Below are 21,863 nucleotides of genomic sequence, written 5' to 3'. Positions count from 1 at the left end.
AGGGCACATATAGACAAACAACCATTCACACTCACATTCATACCTATGGACAATTTGGAGTCGCCAATTAACCTAGCATGTTTTTGGAATGTGGGAGGAAACCGGAGTACCCGGAGAAAACCCAGGAAGCCCGAGGGGGGGAATCGAACCCAGGTCTACTAGCTGTGTGGCCTGCGGGCTAACCACTACCACCGTGCAGCCCAATACATGTACCAATATCAGTTAAAATAATAAATAAACAATAATAATAAAACTGTTTTCCCATAATGCATTTCATCTGAGCAAAGCAGTTCATTGGAGGGCAAGCGGCATAGAAAATGAATGGATGGCACTGCAGAGAGAAGAGGCTGATATCATTGCAGCATTATGGGAAAATGTTACATTTTTTCCCCATTTAAAATCGTACATTACTCATACTACTCATACTTGTACTACTACCATGATCATATAGTCATATATTCATTGTTGACTGCTGGGGCGCTGCGATGACGTCCGCCTCCCTCTGGGCTCCTCTGGCTCCCTCAGGTGGACAGTGGCAGCATTGCAGTGTCATCCATCATCATTGGATTTATTATGGTGGAAATGTTGAAATTGTTTTTTTTTTTACTTCATTTAAAACTTGTATTGGTACTTGTATTATATATTTCATAGCTACCTTTTGGGTGTTAAGTTGCTGTGTGATGGATTTAGTGTTGATTGTTAAAATGACACAGTGAGTCAGTCTGTTATATAGTTTTATTCTGAAGGTGATGACATCATACTTCACACCGCAATATTGAACATGTATCCCAAGATTTTATACTTTGATGTAATTTTTTAGATTTATATTTAACATATATGTTTAACATTTAGATTTAACTGAAGATTTTGCTGGTTCATAAATTTTTATATGTACATAAATTGAAATGTTTCATGTGGTCTTTATCCTCAGTACTATAGTACAACTTTTTTAGGTTTGCTGGTTTGTTCTTTCTCGCAGATTCCCACCACGGTGCGCTCCATCCACCAGGATAAGATCCTGTCACTCAGACAACAGACCCAGTTCCTGTGGGAGGCCTACTTCTCCTCTGTGGAGAAAATAGTGCTGACCACACTGGAGGTAAGAATCCCCCGCATCATAAATCACCCTCTCGGTGTGGGAGGGCAGTGTCACGGCAGAGGACAATCGTGTCATTCAAAGATGGCACAAAAATGGAAACCACATGTGCCGAGTGTATCAATAAAGACTGTTATCAGACACCGGGACGGCAGAAGACATGACTCATAGTAGAGGTGGTGGCCGATCATGGTGGTGAAGTGCTGATGTTGATTCCAGTGGTACTCGTCCTTGTAGTGGAAGTGGTTGAAGTGGCAGCATCAGGGATAGAGAGGACCTGAACGTGATGTGTATACAGACTGCAATGGACACACCATTGACCTTAGTTGGTTGCTTGTATTTTCCACTGTACATGTGTTCAGAATGGTATATTCCATTCATCATGACCAAAACTATATATACAGTACTGTATATTCAGGGGCTTTTTAAGTTCCCCCTGGGTATATGGTAATGGTAATGGTTTTATATCTTTTGAACATGCATCAGATTACAATTGAATGCATCACATAATCAGTTCACAGTTCCACATGTCCAAAAGGAGTAGGAAGAAGCAAAGCTTATTAAATCCTACCCCTCCATCTGGTACTTTTACAATCAGTAACTGTTACATTTGTTCACTTCCTGCTTTCCTAATATAATTTAGTGTTTTTATTTTAATTTTTATCCTAATATAGTTTTAGTTTTAATTTTGCTACTTTTACAATCAGTAACTGTTACATTTGTTCACTTCCTGCTTTCCTAGTATAATTTAGTGTTTTTATTTTAATTTTTATCCTTTTAATTTTAGTTTTAATTTTGCTACTTTAATCAGTAACTGTTACATTTGTTCACTTCCTGCTTTCCTAATATAATTTAATTTTTTTTTGTTTTTGTTTTATTTTAATTTTTGTCACTTACCAAAGTCCTACCCCTCCATCTGGTACTTTTACAATCAGTAACTGTTACATTTGTTCACTTCCTGCTTTCCTAGTATAATTTAGTGTTTTTATTTTAATTTTTATCCTTTTAATTTTAGTTTTAATTTTGCTACTTTTACAATCAGTAACTGTTACATTTGTTCACTTCCTGCTTTCCTAATATAATTTAAGTTTTTTTTGTTTTTGTTTTATTTTAATTTTTGTCACTTACCAAAGTCCTACCCCTCCATCTGCTACTTTTACAATCAGTAACTGTTACATTTGTTCACTTCCTGCTTTCCCAATATAGTTTGTTTTTTTTATTTTAATTTTTGTACTTTTACAATCAGTAACTGTTACATTTGTTCACTTCCTGCTTTCCTAATATAATTTAAGTTTGTTTTAATTTTAATCACGTACCAAAGTACAAGGTGATATGACCATCCAATGACATAATGGGTACCATAGTAAGTGTCATAGTTTGATTCCACATACTGAAATACTATGGCTTTTTAACATAATTTAACGTATATCAAGTTGTATACAAGGTAAATCGAGCACACAATCACAAACTAGTTAGACTTTTAGTCTAACCACTAAGTTTGGGGAAACCTCTTTTTTTTTTTAATTTAAGTGCAATCGAAGTTCACTTTCACTGACCTCATCATTTATTCAACAGTAACACAGTTCATGGAGTTTATGACCGGAACATCTCCATCGGAATTGTTTACAGTGGAGTGGGATAAAGGCTCGGAGGGTTGCCGATGTGTTAGACTTCCTCTCTTCCGCTTATCTGAATATCTCATTCCGCATTTAATTTCCTCTCCTCCTGCATCACATGGGAAACACGATTCCCCTTTGGTGCTTCTTTAAGTACAGTTTTTTTTTCCCCAATCTGTCATGGCTACGGCATCCGTCTGATTGTGCCGATCGCTACATCTCGAGTCTTTTGTTATCTGGCCTGTCCTGAGCTGACACGCGCAGTCAGAAACACATCTCCATATGTCAAGGTGTGTCAGCTAAGAAACACTTGCCACCACCCAGGCATAACCTTGCCATGCTGTCAGTCTGCACTAAAGACCAAGGTGACTCAATGTGTGTGTGTGTGTGTGTGTGTGTGTGTGTGAGGGAATGCAGCTTAATCCTGACTGACTGTCCCGTAAAAGCACAAGGCGGCGAGCGGAGGGTGGAGAGTGGGTTGACATATGTAAATGTCGTTACCGTGGCAGGTCCACAGATAACAATCCACATTATTAATTCATCCAGTCGACCCTCCACACACACTTAAAAAAAAAAAAAAAAACACGCACTGCTTTTATGGACTGCTCAAAGTGTGTACGCATCCCATTTCAGACGGCGTCCCGTTATCATGTGGTGTTTCTACCAGGAAGTGGACACTTGTTTCCGCCAATCACAAGGTCAATACAAGCTGCTGGTATCCGTATTAAAGTGGGCGAAAAAGGAGTAGGAAGAAGCAAAGCTTATTAAATCCTACCCCTCCATCTGGTGCTTTTACAATCAGTAACTGTTACATTTGTTCACTTCCTGCTTTCATAATATAATTTTGTGTTTTTTTTTATTTTATTTTTATCCTAATATAATTTCAGTTTATTTTTTTAATTTATTTAAAATACGTGTATCCATCCATACATTTTCTATACCGCTTATCCTCACGAGGGTCGCTGCCTTGCTGGAGCCTATCCCAGCTGTCTTCTGGCGAGAGGCGGGGTACACCCTGGACTGGTGGCCAGCCAATCACAGGGCACATATAGACAAACAACCATTCACACTCACATTCATACGTATGGACGATGTACCAGAGGAGCCTGGAAAGAGGCTGATGTCATTGCAGTTCCCCGGCCATCACCAAGGAATGCTGTGCTTGGACGCAGAGCATTATGGGAAAATGTTACATCCCCCCCCCCCATTTAAAGTCGTATATTACTCATACTACTCATACTCGTACTACTACCATGTTCATATATTGTGTTAGAATTCCTCTCTTTTGCTTATATAAATATCTCATTCCGCATTTAATCCACTTTATTGGAGTAGCCAATTAACCTAGCATGTTTTTGGAATGTGGGAGAAAACCAAAGTACCCGGAGAAAACCCATGATGCCCGAGGGGGGAATCAAACCCAGTTCTAATAGCTGTGTGGCCTGCGTGCTAACCACTCTACCATCGTGCAACCAATACATGTACCAATATCAGTTTAAATAATGAATAAACAATAATAATAAATATATAAATTATTTTATTTTATTCTTTTATTAATATATAAATTATTTTATTTTATTCTTTTATTAATATATATTTTTTATAATTTTTATAAATAATAAAAAAAACTTAATGTTTTCCCATTAATGCATTTCATCTGAGCAAAGCAGTTCATTGGAGGGCAAGCGGCATAGAAAATGAATGGAAAGAGGCTGATGTCATTGCAGTCCCCCGGCCGTCACCAATGAATGCTGTGCTTGGACGCAGAGCATTATGGGAAAATGTTACATTTTTTTCCCCCCCATTTAAAGTCGTATATTACTCATACTACTCATACTCGTACTACTACTACTACAACCACCTTTTGCTTATCTAAATATCTCATTCCGCATTTAATCCACATTATTCACACACACTTCTATAGTACTCACCCCATTTCCGACAGCGTCCAGTTATCATGTGGTGTTTCTACCAGGAAGTGGACACTTGTATCCGCCAATCACAAGGTCAATACAAGCTGCTGGTATCCGTATTAAAGCGGCCCTATTAAAGTCCGCTCCTGGAGAAAGGAGGATTTATCTGTCATGCTCTAATTGGTTGATTGTGGCTGTTGGGAGGTGAGATTGAGTCGTCCATCACGCTTCTGCTGACTGAGGAGGGGGCGGCAGCCAAGCGAACCAAATTGCCCGTCGTAAGGTGGAAGGGCTGTGGCTTTTTTTTTTTTTTTTTTTTTTTTTTTTTTAAGGTGGCAAGGCAGTGTTTTGACGGACGAAACGTTAATCTCAAATGAAACACAGCTTGAGGTGGGGGGGTGTTGAAAAACTCAGCCCTTGCATTTTTTTTTTTCCACACCGTCCTGCCCCCCCCCCCCTCCCCCCCCTCCCTACCTATGAAAAATTTTTATGTTGCTTTGTCAATATTATCACGGTGGCGGCGGCCCCTCGGAGCTATAATAATAACTTTTTTTTTTTTTACATTCCAAATAGCTATCAGCTGCTCACCCATTGCTACAAATCACCGACTCTCCTCTGACTTACAGCAGCCATCACCTCCCGATTCAATGGCAGCCATAAAACACGGACCCCTAAAACCCGCGCCTGTTTTACTGAAGCAATTTAGTTTGGCTCAAGGGCAAGGCGGCAATATCTCTGTTCGGTGCCTGACTGTTTCGGCGGAAGCCCGGGCCCGACAGAGGGGGGGGGGCGAGATGGCTGAGAGAATAACGTCTGTTCTGGTGACTGACTGGTTGACTGACTGCTCCATTTTGGAACTCGGGGGAAAGGATGGAGACGTGACTGACTTCCTGTTTCGATGCAACTGATGACTCTGTTACTGGAACTCGGATAGACTCGGTGTGTGTGTTTGTGTGTGTGACTTTGACACCTTGATATATTCAAAGCTTCCGGAAAGCACTGTTCTGTTTAGGTCGGCAAAAAAAAACGTTGTTGACACGATCGACTTCGCTGTTGCTTCGGCTGTAGAGAGCAAACATTTTATAGCTTTCTTCTTAGGCCGTGCCCTCAAGTGCGGAGAAGATGAGGGATTTGGAAAATGACTAAATTAACTTCTAAGACACTCAAGCTGTCCGCAAGAGTACATGAAGGACGAACAATTCAGTCGTAAAAAAAACAGTAAATACAAGAAGGAATGAAAGAGCAATAAAAAAAAATAAAGAAAAACGACCAACTTGTTTTTAGTTATTAGTGCAACAATATGGACATTTTATATAGTTCAGTTCCATTTGATATTCAAGTGTCAAGAGTTTTGAGATTTCCGATAGTCTGTGAACGTGACATGTCGGGACAAAGGGGAGTTTTTTGCTGATGGTGTTTTGGCGTCATTCAATCATTCATTTATTTTCTACCGCTTATCCTCACAAGGGTCGTGGGGGTGCTGGAGCCTATCCCAGCTGTCTTCGGGCGAGAGGCGGGGTACACCCTGGACTCAGAGGGCACATGCAGGACTAAATATTTGTTGGGAAAGGGATCGGTTGACAGAATGTCAGAAATAGGGGTGTCCGTCAAAGTCGAACCATCATGGAGGATACAACCCCAGTGACAATCAACTGACTATTAATGCATTCACATACACACTGGGAATCACAGGAGGTCTTTACTCAATATAACAATCTGACTCACAGTGTCATCTTACAAAAAAATGCTTAACTCATCACACAGTAACTTAACACTCACAACACACTAAATAACACACTCAACCCTAGGAAATATACAACACATGTACCATCCATTCATTCATTTTTTATGGACTGGTGGCCAGCCAATCACAGGGCACATATAGACAAACAACCATTCACACTCACATTCATACCTATGGACAATTTGGAGTCGCCAATTAACCTAGCATGTTTTTGGAATGTGGGAGGAAACCGGAGTACCCGGAGAAAACCCTACGAATGCACGGGGAGAACATGCAAACTCCACACAGAGATAGCCGAGGGTGGAATTGAACCCTGGTGTCCTAGGTTAGAATGTTAGCATGTTAGCATTTTAGCTAATTTACTGATATCTAAAGGCAAATACACACATGGCATTATGTGGGGACACTATGGGACTGCCTGAAAACTTTTGGGATTTGAAGATGTCTTGCTAGGTGCTAGCATGGTAGCCATTGGCGTGTTAGCATTTTCTAACACAGCATTTCTAACATTTTCTAACATTCATACCTATGGACAATTTGTAGTCGACAATTAACCTAGCATGTTTTTGGAATGTGGGAGGAAACCGGAGTACCCGGAGAAAACCCTACGAATGCACGGGGAGAACATGCAAACTCCACACAGAGATAGCCGAAGGTGGAATTGAACCCTGGTCTCCTAGGTTAGCATGTTAGCATGTTAGCATTTTAGCTAATTTACTGATATCTAAAGGCAAATACACACATGGCATTATGTGGGGACACTATGGGACTGCCTGAACACTTTTGGGATTTGAAGATGTCTTGCTAGGTGCTAGCATGGTAGCCATTGGCGTGTTAGCATTTTCTAACAAAGCATTTCTAACATTCATACATATGGACAATTTGGAGTCGACAATTAACCTAGCATGTTTTTGGAATGTGGGAGGAAACCGGAGTACCCGGAGAAAACCCTACAAATACACGGGGAGAACATGCAAACTCCACACAGAGATGCTCGAGGGTTGGCGTCATTCAACCAACGGTAATTTAGTTTTTGCCATAAAGTATTGATGGACCACATCCTTACAACATCCGTGAAGATTCCTCATTCCGAAAAAGACTCTTTTGTAGTCACTAGGCCTGAAACGATAATGAATCGTTTCAGTGGGTGGAGGCAGGTCCAGTCTCATATACACACAAAGTGCAGAAGGATGTAAGAGTGTATGTAATTCTGTGAATCGAATGCACTACTGAATATTTATGTGTTTCCCAATCTTGCAGATCATCCAGGACCGTGTTTTGGAGCACAACTCCAGGAGCAGCCTGATGTGGAACAGTCACCCGGGGGGGCTCTTTGCTCTTCCACAGTACTCTAGCTACCTAGGAGACTTCCCCTTCTACTACGCCACACTTGGTAAGAAAGATAAACCTTTATATAACAACACAAAACCGGTTGTATCCTAATGTGGGACTTTTAGAGCACCGGATCTTCCAAACACACACTTCCCAAAAATTGCAAACCACGGGGGGGGGGGACACGGAACCTTAATCTTGAGCTACTGCCCCCCCATTGACCGTGAGGCAAGCGGAGTTCAGGAAATGGCCTTTGACTGATGGTTGTATTTGTGCTGCTGACTCACCGGCCTCTCCATCATCACGTTTGAGTCAGCATTCGCCGCCGCGGTTCAGTAACGCCGAGTTATCCCCGCGCCGCATATACTGTACGTGACCCAAGGACCTCTTTGTCCCCTGCTGCTTCACTCCATCATCACTCCATCCGCAAATACACACACACACACATTCCAACACCGGTGAAAAGTAAAGAGTGTTTTTTTTTTTTTTTGGTCCACAATATGTTTGGCTTTATTCAGTATTGAAAGTACTTCTTGACACGTAATGTTGAATATATTCCAGCTCATTTTATCATCTGTTATGACACCTGGTAATGTGTTTTCACACAGCCTGCCAATGTCTGCACCATCTATTTGTATTTGATCTATTTGGGTGTCTTTTATGCAGTTGTCAAATCACAAGAAAAGGCAGAAGTAATATTACTTGGTCCCGGTGTTGACCCCTGTGGTACACCACAAACTTAAAGTTTTTTTGTTTGTTTTTTTTTTATCACGTACCAAAGTACGAGGTGATATGACCATCCAATGACATAATGGGTACCATAGTAAGTGTCAATATAGTGATATATATAGCACATCATGACTGGTTCAAGACTCTTCATCCTTGTATTTAGCAAACAACTGTTACATTTGTTCACTTCCTGCTTTCCTAATATAGTTTGTTTTTTTGTTTTAAATTTAAAAATTTTAAAATTGTAAATTTTTTCAATTGTAACATTTTTTATTTTAAATTTTAAAAACTTTAAATTTTATTTTTTTTTATTTTAATTTTTTAATGTTTTCATAGTTTAGCATAGAAAACCTCTTTTATGACATTGTAAGCATACAAGTTTTAACATTATTAGAGCACTGTAGACACACATTAACACCCCTATAGTCACCTTTATGCGCCTTTTATTCTTTGTTTACATCGCATTGCTGAACTGCAATGTGCAGGCTCGGGATCAGGGATCAGGACGTAGCATGCTACCGAGCTAACTAGTTAGTCTCCAATATGTTTATTCTGAACTTAAAAAGGGGTTCAAATGAAGTGGGGAAGAAGAAAATAGAAGCTAAAAATGTACCACTTCCACACAGAATGGAGGGATTTTTAATTATTTATTTATTTTATGTTATTTTTGTCACTAATTTTAATTTTAATTTTAATTTTAATTTTAATTTTAATTTTAATTTTAATTTTAATTTTAATTTTAATTTTAATTTTAATTTTAATTTTAATTTTAATTTTAATTTTAATTTTAATTTTTGTCAAGTACAAGGTGATATGACCATACAATGACATAATGGGTACCATAGCAACTGTCATTTTACTGAATGTGGTGAACCCCAAATAACAAGAAATCGATGTCTTTTGTGTTTATGTTCCAGGAATTAAACCGTACCCAAAGTTCACAGCCGTCATCCACGCCGTCTCCAATCTGGTGTCTCAGTCCCAACCGATCCTCAAGCTGCTGGTGGCAGTGGCCAAATCCCAGTACTGTGCACAGGTGAAAGATACACGGATGCCTGTTTTTGTTTGTTTGTTTGTTATGTGGATTACGACTCGTCATCATTAGGGTAAATTAATTTTTACAGGGGTCGGCAACCCTTACTACCCTCTCGACCACTCAATAAAAATTGTCTGGAGCCGCAAAACACGACAGCTTATGCACTTATGTGCAACAAGTGTGAATGATGCCAACAAGGAGGAAGTTGGTTAAACCTCACTACTTAAAAACTCGATTTTCCTCGGAGATGTTTCTTTTTTTGGAGGCATATATTAATAGTTAACTTACCGCGGGGGGGAAAAAAAAATACATATCTGTCACGTCTCAACAGATGCAGGCAGTCAAACACTGGTTTCCCCTCCCTTCCTTAAGTCGGATATTTTTAACTTTTTTCGAAAACACGCATTTTCCACACTTGGGTGTTAAAAAAATATTCAAGCATTGCGAAAGGGAGGCTGATGAGTCGTATTCAGGTCCCAAAAGTTGCGGGTTGCCGACCCCTGGACTAGAGAATATGAACAAAATGTCCACAAGAAAACATAAAATTTTTTTTTTTTTTTGCACACCCCTCATAACGGATTTTAGTACACTCCTCTTTACAGATACTCACCAAGTACTACAGGTTTTGAGGAGATCCCGCCACATATGTTCATGTCCGGAGACTGTCTAGGTCCAGAACCAGTTTTGACACTCTTTATGTGCAGAGGTGTGTTGAATAACAGAACAAACAATGCCTACCCAGGGATCACACATACTTGTGTATGTCCAGCCAAAATGGCTTCTTATTGGAGGGCAGCGGGGTGTACGGGGACTGCATTCAGGGGCTAGGGGGGGGGGGGTCGGGGCCAGGTGGGTTGTCTGGCGGGGTTGGTGGTGTGCTTCGGGGTTCCCAGTCTTCTTTTGTTGTTTTGTCTTATGTAAGATTCTGTGATTATATGTGTGGAAAAATCATTTATTGAATTGGTAACTGCTATGGCGTGGAGAAGGGGTCGGATTTAATAAGCTTTGCTTCTTCCTGCTCCTTTTCAGACATGTGTAGTAATGAGGTGTGTGTGTGTATGTATGTATATGTATATATATATACATATATATATATATATATGGAAATAGATATTTAGCAGCACGGCAGTTGAGTGGTTAGCGCGCAGACCTCACAGCTAGGAGACCAGGGTTCAATTCCACCCTGAGTTTGCATGTTCTCCCCGTGCATGCGTGGGGTTTCTCCGGGTACTCCGGTTTCCTCCCACATTCCAAAAACATGCTAGGTTAATTAGCGACTCCAAATTGTCCATAGGTATGAATGTGAGTGTGAATGGTTGTTTGTCTATATGTGCCCTGTGATTGGCTGGTGTACCCCGCCTCTCGCCAGAAGACAGCTGGGATAGGCTCCAGCACCCTCCGCGACCCTTGTGAGGAAAAATAGATATTATACGTGTATTGTATTGTAAGTGTATATGCGAGAAACAATAATATAACATAGTATGCATATCTGAAATAAATTAAGAAGATTTCGCACCTATATGTGACAAAATGGAAATGATACCCATCCTTATGTAGGTTATACTGTCATGCAGCGATGTTGTCGTGATATTTACAAAGCTGGTGCAGCTTTTCACGTAGCGTGCATACCATATTTTTTTTTTCCCCCTGTTTGGAATTCTATTCTTACAGAGCAGCATTGTGTTGTTTAGACTGAAGGCACAGGTACACGGCCCACCGCTGCCGGGCTATGAGTAGATGAGGATATAAATAAATGATGCAGGAGAGAGAGAAGGTGAAGGAGTCTAAATTTGATGCTTTTTTAGAAGAGAACCCGCCCAACCCCCCTGCTGTGTAGTAGGGGATGTATCTTTCCTGCAGTCGTGATACCAATACAGCAAGTTTTTTGTTTTTTTTTTTTTACCCCCCCCCCCCCCCGCCTTTCTTCTTGTTATTGCTGCACATATACACGCTAACACACATGCAGGTTTGCATACACAACAGCACCATCAGCACCCTAAGAGCGCTAGTGAGCTAGCCGAGACGCCATCTGGCTTCCTTATTTAGCAGAAATAGAACATTGTTAGGGTGGATTTACATGCTTTGTGCAAGACTTAGCAAGAGAGGCTGACATTTTGGGGTTTCGGACTCACTCAACCGCAAAATAAGAATACATGTTTCTTTTAACATTGTGAGAATGTGTGCTGTGCAAAAGTCACAATAGGATATTGTAACGTGACAAAATAACAGATACAGTCATCGTCTTTATTCCAAAAAAAATTGTTCCAAATAATTTTATGAATTGGCTAATGGAGGAAGCCATAACGAGGGAAGCCATTAAATGTTAGTAGGAATGACCAGGATGTAACCGTGTGATTTTAACAAGAACACTAAACTCACCACACAGCAACTTACCACTCAAAATGTATAGCTAATACATGTACAAGCATGTACTAATACGAGTTTAAAGGTTTTTTCATTTTGCCTGAGCAGAATTTCATTGGTGGACTGATGGATGAATGGATGGATGGTGCTGCAATGGTGACTATGTCCACCGGAAAGGAGGCTGACGTCATCGCAGCACCCCATCAAGAACCAATAAATGCGTTCTTCAGATGCAATGCATTACGGGCAAACTTTTTTTTTCCCATTTTAAACTCTTTTTGGTACATGTTTGTATATTCCTCAGTGTACCTTTTCAGTGTTACGTTTCTGTCTAATGAGTGTAATGCTTTTTTACGGCAACTTTTTTTTTTTACTTATAACGTACTTTGGAGATCAAATCCACTGGAAGAGTGGAAGCCATTAAATGTGAGTAGGAATGACCAGGATGTAACAGTCTGACTCACAGTGTCATTTTAACAATAACACTAAACTCACCACACAGCAACTTACCACTCAAAACGTATAGCTAATACATGTACAAGCATGTACTAATACGAGTTTAAAGGTTTTTTTCCCATTTTGCCTGAGCAGAGCATTTCATTGGTGGACAAGCAGCATAGAAAATTGATGGATGGTGTTGCAATGGTGCCTATGTCCACCGGAAGGGAGGCTGACATCATCGCAGCACCCTGTCAAGAACCAATTAATGTGTTCATCTGATACAATGCAAACTTTTTCTTCCCATTTTAAACTCTTTTTGGTACATGTTTGTATATTCCTCAGTGTACCTTTTCAGTGTTAGGTTTCTGTCTAATGAGTTTAATGCTTTTTTTATGGCAACTTTTTTTTTTACTTGTAACGTACTTTGGAGATCAAATCCACTGGAAGAGTGGAAGCCATTAAATGTAAGTAGGAATGACCAGGATGTAACAGTCTGACTCACAGTGTCATTTTACCAAGAACACTAAACTCACCACAAAGCAACTTACCACTCAAAATGTATAGCTAATACATGTACAAGCATGTACTAATACGAGTTTAAAGGTTTTTTTCCCATTTTGCCTGGAGCAGAGCATTTCATTGGTGGACAAGCAGCATAGAAAATTGATGGATGGTGTTGCAATGGTGCCTATGTCCACCGGAAGGGAGGCTGACATCATCGCAGCACCCCGTCAAGGACCAATTAATGTGTTCCTCAGATGCAATGCATTACGGGCAAACTTTTTTTTCCGATTTTAAACTTTTTTTGGTACATGTTTGTATATTCCTCAGTGTACCTTTTTAGTGTTAAGTTTCTGTGTAATGAATTTAATGCTTTTTTACGGCAACTTGTTTTTTTTTACTTATAACGTACTTTGGAAATCAAATCCACTGGAAGAATGAAAGCTTCAGGAATGTCAGTTTGTATCCAAAAAAATCACGAAGTGTTCCTCATCAATTTCAAGATAAGAAGAGGCGCTGCAAGGACGTACCAATCCGTGTCAGCGAGCGCGAGGTCAGGCAGGAATACACACGGTACATGTTTCCTGTCAAACATGAATTGAACGTTTGCAACCACGGACACATGGAGAGGCTTAGCTTAGCTTAGCTGACATTTCCATGACCTCGGAGGTCACCACAGAAGCTGCACTAGACTCCAAATCACTTTAGGATGGGTCTATAGTGTAAAAATGTGACAAGTGGAAAAGGGTGTTAGGTTAGATTTGGTTCATCATTAACGCCAAATCTCACACTGTCATTTGATTGGTTATGGATTCAATTGTACAAACCATTCTGAAGCCATAATTGGAAATGTTTTATCACTTGAGTTGCCCTTTAGGCTCTTTAACATTCAGTCAGGCAGTAATAAGTTGACATTTGCTGTCTGCAGGGCAGGAAAATGTCATAGTCTCGCTTTTATTTTTTTTTTTTTTATACACACCGCTTACAAGCTGGGAAGTGTCTTTTTTTTTGTAATGCACTACCTGACTTGTTTTTCTTCTAGATTATTGTGCTGTGGAACTGTGACAAACCCCTCCCTGCCAAGCACCGCTGGCCTGCCACATCCGTGCCCGTCATCGTCATCGAGGGAGAGAACAAGGTGAGGCTTCCCACCTCCTTAACCCCCTAAACGCACCCCTTTTTAGTATATGCAGTATGCAGTTTTTCCACACTGTTGTAGCTGAAGTATTGTTGTGTGTATTTGTTCAGTTTGGAGAGTAACAGGGAGTTAATGAGTTTCAATTTGTGTCGCAGTTAATTAAAAACAAAAAACAAAAAAAAAAAAACAAGCTGAGCATATTGGGGGAAAAGATAAGAACCTAATTATGGGTAAGTTTGTGGACATTTCATATTTTCTAAGTAAATATCAAATCACTTGAAGAGAGTGACAACATCTCTATTTTTGAGTTAAGTGAGTGCAATAATTAAAACTCAGCAGATAAGATGAAACTTGAATTTGAGTCAGCTTTTTTTTGTCTTTAAATTTTATTTATTTATTTTATATTGATTTTTTATTTATATTTTATTTAATTTTTTATTTTATTTATATTTTTATTTTATTTTTATATTATATTATATATTTTTTTATTTTTATCATTTGTGTTAGTGCTCATAAGTACACAAGACTTTATATATTTGTGTACAGTCATTCCCTGTTTATTGTGGTTATGGTTAATCGGTCCCAGACTTTGGCTATGATTAAAGATGGATTCCTTAGGCATAAATCGAATACTTTTGTAGTTCGAGCATAAAAAAAACCTGTTAACGACCTTTTAAATATTTTTGTTACATTATTAGAGCCCTCTTGATATGAAATAACACCCCTATAGTCACTTTTACACTTCTATTACCCACTATAGTAGACATAATAAAATAAAAGACATTTTATCGACTCGCACGCATACATCAGTGTTGCCAGGTCTGCTTATTCTAAGCTGTAATTAATTATTGTGGAGCTTGTTGTTTTTGGATTCATCACATAATCGGTTAGGCGAATTTTTGTGAACCAAACACACACACAGTTAGGCGTTTAGTCGGCAACATAACAGAAATGATGCAAAAACATTGGTCACTGTTTTCGAAAGTCAATATATTGGACAAAATAATAATAATAATAAATAATAAAATAATACAAAATAATAAATATGCTTTCATGGATGTCTAAAGAAGGCTGAACTCTCAAATTAGATAATGTTGAAAGTCTCAAAAAATGCATTGTAACTCACAAAAGTGACTGTACTGGGTATAACGTGACCCAAATTGTATTAAATACGATGCGTTTTTAACTGTTTAAATGGTTTGCAGCTCAGAGTGATGTCGCCGCCAATCTGCCAATCATAGTAGTAGTAAAGTGTGTGTTGTTATGTGGCCAACATAAGTGAGCTAAACACATGTGTGAAGTGTGTGTGTGTGTGTGTGTGTGTGCACACCAAGGGGATGGGGCAAGCTGTGGTTTGTTGTGGTTGCGGCCAGTTGTGTTTACTGTGCGGTAGCGAGCTGTGTTTCTCTACTGGTGAAAGAAAGAGATGTAATATTTTACTCCATGGAGACTGCCGCATGCGGAGAAAGCCTGCTGCAATGATGGATGGATGGATGGATGGATGGGTGGAAGCTTATACATGCAAAAGGAAATAGCTTCCAATAGTTTACAAAGCTGTGGTTCAATAAATGGATGCAATTATTGTTTTTTTTAGTGAATTCACCAGCATAGTTTTGGAGTATTGGAAATAACCACTTTTATCAATTACTCACGGAACCAAATTTTCACGAGCAATCCATGTTTAAGCCCGAATTATGATTGTATAATTGTATGATTTCATTTGAACATGCATGAGATTACAATTGAATGCATCACATAATCAGTTCACAGTTCAACATGTCCGAAAGGAGTAGGAAGAAGCAAAGCTTATTAAATCCTACCCCTCCATCTGGTACTTTTACAATCAGTAACTGTTACATTTGTTCACTTCCTGCTTTCATAATAATTTGTTTTCTTTTTTAATTTTAATTTTAATTTTAATTTTAATTTTAATTTTAATTTTAATTTTAATTTTAATTTTAATTTTAATTTTAATTAAAATTAAAATTTTAATTAAAAAAATAATTTTAATTTTAATTTTAATTTTAATTTTAATTTTAATTTTAATTTTAATTTTAATTTTAATTTTAATTTTAATTCGCTAATTCGCTAAATGTACTGCAAAGAAGGCCAGTAAGGATAATTCGTAATGCCGTCTACAGAGAACATACTAACTCCTTAGTTCTAAAATCACAAATACTTCAACTTGCTGATATAGTTCATCTTCTTTGGATGGTCATATCACCTCGTACTTTGGTACCGGACAAAAATTAATTTTAATTTTAATTTTAATTTTAATTTTAATTTTAATTTTAATTTTAATTTTAATTTTAATTTTAATTTTAATTTTAATTTTAATTTTAATTTTAATTAAAAAATAATAATTATTATTTAATTTTAATTTTAATTAAAAAAATTAAAAAAATAATATTAAAATTAAAATTAAAATTAATTTTTGTCCGGTACCAAAGTACGAGGTGATATGACCATCCAAAGAAGATGAACTATATCAGCAAGTTGAAGTATTTGTGATTTTAGAACTAAGGAGTTAGTATGTTCTCTGTAGGCGCCATTATGAATTATCCTTACTGGCCTTTTTTGCAGTACATTTAGCGAGTAAAGATTGCTTTTATAGTTATTACGCCATATTTGTGGAGAAAGTTTTATACACATAGACAGTACATGGCCAGAAAAAGTGATCAGTGAAGGACAAGGACAAAAATGATCATATATTTATTACCGACTTGGGTGAACGAGATGTGTTTTTTTTTGTTCAAAAATCATCAGAAAAGCAAGAAAAAAAATGTTTTGATGAAAAATCAATGTTTGCCGGGTCGCAGATGCTGAACTGTGAAAGTATTCAAGGTAACACAAAATGCATGTCCAGGGTCCATTTTTCTACTTTCAATTTTGAAAGGTTTTAAATCCTAAGCAAGAGCATTGTTTATTTTGAATGGTTCTATCGAGGATGTCGGAGGTTGCTGAGGTAATTTCATGTATGCGCGTGCTCATGCGCCGCAATTTCAAGCCAATTTTCCTAACTGCTAATTAGCGGTGCTTAATGGGGTATGTGTATGTGAATCTACAGCGGAAAAACTGTCCCGAAACAAAAGCGCTGTTTATTCTCTTCTGTGCTACATTTGCTTCAAACGACTGTGTCCAGCTGTTTCAAAAAGCTGTCTGGCCTTCAGCGCCGTGTGGATGGCTGCAAAGATTGTTTCCTCCCCGTCGGGCTTGAAGCTGAGCGCCACAGATTGAGTGAAATGAAAGAAATGCAATTTAGGATGTAGTGTTTTTATGGGATTTGTTGACAGTAAGAAACAGAGAAAACAGCAACGACCCCTTCCTGGGTTACTCTCAGTGCCTTCAAAATGTGGTTAACGACGTAAGAAAATTAAATTAAATTAAATTAAATTAAATTAAATTAAATTAAATTAAATTAAATTAAATTAAATTAAATTAAATTAAAAGTTAAAATAAAATTTAAAATAAAATAATCATCATCATAAATAAAAACATAGCAGTATCAATATTTTTCAAGGACATCGTAGTGCCTGGACTCTATTGTTATTCTCTTCCATGCCATACAATCGCATGTACAGAATAAAGTCAAAGGCGCAAAAAAAAAACCTAAAAAAAAATTTGTTATTCAGATTAAATAAGCCAAAGCAGTTGAATATCCTGTCATTTTCTGCTTTTTTTTTTGCATTTGATGGAGGGGTAAATAAAAAAATAATATAAATAATGAATAATAATCATCATCATAAATAATGCTAATCATCATAAAACACACTTTACTCCAGCACCGCCCCGTTCCTGGGTTCGTCTCTGTGCCTTCAAAATGTGGTTAACGACATAAGTAAGTAAATAAAATAAAATAAATAATTATTATTATCATAAATAAAAACATTGCAGTATCAATATTTTTCAAGGACATTGTAGTGCTTGGGCACTAATAAGACTCTATTGTTATTCTCTTCAATGACATACAGTCGTATGTACAGAATAAAATCAAAGGTGCAAAAAAAACTAAACAAAAGCAAATTCTACTATTGGCTAATCACGTTTATGTGTGTGCATGTATGTGGACCTGTTTCAAAATGTCATTACGACCTTGAATTCAACGGATTTTGACCGGTTATTCAGATGAAATAAGCCAAAGCAGTTGAATATCCTGTCATTTTCTGCTTTTTTTTCGCATTTGACGGAGGGGTAAATAAATAAATAAATAAACAAATATTCATAATAAATAATAATCATCATCATAAATAATGATAATTATCATAAAACACACTTTACTCCAGCACCGACCCGTTCCTGGGTTTGTCTCTGTGCCTTCAAAATGTGGTTCACGACATAAGTAAGTAAATAAATAAATATAATAATAAATACAAAAATTAAATTAAATTAAATTAAATTAAATTAAATTAAATTAAATTAAATCATCATAAACAAAAACATGGCAGTATCAATATTTTTCAAGGACATTGTAGTGCCTGCGCACTAAGAAGACTCTATTGTTATTCTCTTTAATGACATACAATCGTATGTACAGAATAAAGTCAAAGGTGCAAAAAAAAAACTAAACAAAAGCAAAGACTACTACAGTAAACCTCGGATATATCGGAAATTCGCTCACAACGGACAGATAAAAAAAGAACCAATTTTTCTGTAATGCATTTCCAATAAAAATTCATTGCATATATCGGATTTTTTATAACGAATTTCGCCTATTTCGGACAAAATCTCCAGTCCCGTTCCAATGCATTTCCATTAAATTTCCCTCGCATATATCGGATGGCCGCATCGTGGCACTCCGATTCGCCGAATCGTGACGTTGCCTGCGCGTCCAGGTACATTGGAAACATAGTCAAGGAAGTGCCTTTTTATAACGGATAAAATCCGATTTCCGCATATACCGGATATAAATCCGATATATGCGTAAAACGGACATTTTCCGGTATACTCATATAACGGATTTCGCTTATATCGGACAAAACCAGTGGGAACAATTGAATCCGATATATCCGAGGTTTACTATATTGGCTAAACATGTTTATGTGTGTGCATGTATGTCGACCATAAATAATAATAATCATCATAAATAAAAACATAGCAGTATCAATATTTTTTCAAGGACATTGTAGTGACTGGGCACTAATAATTATTAATTAATAATTATTCTCTTTTATGTCATTCCATGGCCTTGTTAGAATCCCAGTGGTGGCCTTAATGTGTCCGACACTCACCGGTGGTCCTTTTTCCTTTTTTGCCGCCCTCCTGCTGCTTCTACCCTTTTACAAGAGAGGCCAATCACTGGCAGGCGGATTCCTACTGTAAGAGCTCACATTCCAGGAGAGCACCAAGAAGGCCCCTCAGGCTAGTGTGTCGTACTTCTAACGTTACAAACCACCTGGGGTTTGGAAACACCTGCCTGTCATCCGCCATCCCCGCCTTTTCTTTCTTTTATTATTCTTCTCTTTGTTTGTCTTGCCTCCGTCCTGGTCTGTTCCTCCTCTCGGCTTTTGCGTCTACGCTTCGACAAGAGGAGATCCTGGAGATCGGTGATGGCTTTGTTTTGTTTGTCGTATCGGATCCACAGGAGATTACAGCAGTAATGATGACACTCGTTAGAAGTCAGACTCTGGTCTCTTTTAGCCTGTGACAAGGCAAGCTGCAGGGAAAAGTCACCTGCAGTGATATCGCATATATGTAGCGATAGGTACCATAAACAGGTTATACATTTATTTATTTATCTGGCAAAACATTCTAGTAACTTAATAAATACATACCGGATTCAACGATAGTTACGGAATATACATTACATAATTCCACTAATTAAAGCAAAGTGCCTTGGATGAGTTTGTTGAAATGTAAGCCCTTGTTTTCGCCTGAAACCAAAATTGCCGACACGGCTTTTTGAGGCTTTTTTGTGCGTCCTGTCACGATTGACGTCTCCGCCAAATTTGGTGATGTTCTGTGAAACCGGTGCCATGGGGGTAATTTTTTTTTTTTTAAGAATGAGTGAGTTTTGGTTCTTCCTGTTCGGGACCAAATTTTCCAAATTTCACCAGATCTGATGCGCTTAAAAATTTTGGTTAGGAAAGTGCCGGCATAATAATAATCCTCAAAAATAAAAACATAGCAGTATCAATATTTTTCAATTGTTATTGCTATTGTTATTCTCTTTAATGACATACAATCGCATGTACAGAATAAAGTCAAAGGTAAAAAAAAACTAAAAAAAAAGCAAAAACTATTATGTCGACCTGTTTCAAAATATCATTACGACCTTGAATTCAAAGGATTTTGACCTGTTATTCAGATGAAATCAGCCAAAGCAGTAGAATATCCTGTCATTTTCAGCTTTTTTTCGCATTTGCTGGGGGGGGGGGCAAATAAATAAATAAATAAAAAAATCATCATAAATAATAATAATCATCATAAATAACAACATAGCATTATCAATATTCTTCAAGGACTTTGTAGTGTAAGACTTTATTGTTATTCTTTTGAATGACATACAGTCGTATGTACAGAATAAAGTCAAAGGTGCAAAAAAACTACTATTGGCTAAACATGTTTATGTGTGTGCATGTATGTCGACTTGTTTCAAAATGTCATTACGACCTTGAATTCAACGGATTTTGACCTGTCAGTCACATTAAATAAGCCAACACAGTTGAATATCCTGTCATTTTCAGCTTTTTTTCGCATTTGCTCGGGGGGCAAATAAATAAATAAATAATCATCATAAATAATAATAATCATCATAAATAAAAACATTGCAGTATCAATATTTTTCAAGGACATTGTAGTGCCTGGGCACTAATAAGACTCTATTGTTATTCTCTTCAATGACATACAGTCGTATGTACAGAATAAAGTCAAAGGTGCAAAAAAACTTTAAAAAAAGCAAAAACTACTATTGGCTAAACATGTTTATGTGTGTATGTCGACTTGTTTCAAAATATCATTACGACCTTGAATTCAAAGGATTTTGACCTGTTATTCACATGAAATAAGCCAAAGCAGTTGAATATCCTGTCATTTTCTGCTCTTTTTTTCAATGTGTTTGCATTTGTTGGGGGGGGGGGGGGGGTTGTAAATAAATAAATAATCATAAAAATAATAATCATCATCATAAATAAAAACATTGCAGTATCAATATTTTTCAAGGACATTGTAGTGCCTGGGCACTAATAAGACTCTATTGTTATTCTCTTCAATGACATACAGTCGTATGTACAGAATAAAGTCAAAGGTGAAAAAAAAAACTAAACAAAAGCAAATTCTACTATTGGCTAATCATGTTTATGTGTGTGCATGTATGTCGACCTGTTTCAAAATGTCATTACGACCTTGAATTCAAAGGATTTTGACCTGTTATTCACATGAAATAAGCCAAAGCAGTTGAATATCCTGTCATTTTCTGCTTTTTTTTTCAATGTGTTCGTATTTGCTAGAGGGGACGCGGTGGGGGTGGGGGTGGGGGGGTGAAGACCAGTTGATAGCTGAGGTCGCTTCAGTGCACCGGGCCAGGTGTTCATAAAGCAATAAGGTCACCTGACATTGAACTGGGAGAGTTCTCCAGAGCAGATGGTGTTTTAAAAGACATGCACTGAATAACTCTTGTGTGTTTATTTAAGTGTGTGTGTGTGTGTGTGTGTGTGTGTGTCCGTTACAGCTACAGTATGCATGTCTGAGCTGTCTGCTTGTTTGTGTGGGAGGACTTGACCACACACACACACACACACACACACACAGGCTGCTGCTCTCCCATCTGAGTGCTTTTGCACATCAAAATATCGTCAAGATGTACATCTTTTCACCATCCACCAACGCTTCATCTGCCTCAGTGTACTATAATGTATATCCATGAATATATATATATATATATATATATATATATATATATATATGAATATATGCATTCATGGATTAAAGTTGTATTTCAGAGATCCTGTTACATTT

General features: G+C 37.7%; 1 protein-coding gene across 2 annotated transcripts in view; it reads left to right on the top strand.

Moving 5' to 3' along the window:
* ext1b (exostosin glycosyltransferase 1b) overlaps positions 1 to 21,863 on the top strand; it is a 151,685-nt gene that overhangs the window by 114,043 nt on the left and 15,779 nt on the right. The window contains exons 4-8 of one of the 2 annotated variants that reach the window (XM_058047654.2): positions 980 to 1,099; positions 7,630 to 7,762; positions 9,348 to 9,466; positions 13,815 to 13,910; positions 19,103 to 20,849. In XM_058047654.2, coding sequence (XP_057903637.2) covers positions 980 to 1,099; positions 7,630 to 7,762; positions 9,348 to 9,466; positions 13,815 to 13,910; positions 19,103 to 19,273 — 639 coding nt within the window. In that variant the 3' untranslated portion in view covers positions 19,274 to 20,849. Of the gene's footprint in view, positions 1 to 979; positions 1,100 to 7,629; positions 7,763 to 9,347; positions 9,467 to 13,814; positions 13,911 to 19,102; positions 20,850 to 21,863 lie in introns of those variants that run through there. The other variant, XM_058047653.2, reaches the window with a different exon arrangement.

This window comes from Doryrhamphus excisus, linkage group LG7 (assembly GCF_037039965.1).
Source record: "Doryrhamphus excisus strain RoL-2023G ecotype Guam linkage group LG7, RoL_Dexc_Guam_v1.1, whole genome shotgun sequence".
Taxonomy (NCBI): domain Eukaryota; kingdom Metazoa; phylum Chordata; class Actinopteri; order Syngnathiformes; family Syngnathidae; genus Doryrhamphus; species Doryrhamphus excisus.
Note: the sequence above shows the minus strand (reverse complement) of the source record. Positions and strands in the feature narration are given on the sequence as shown.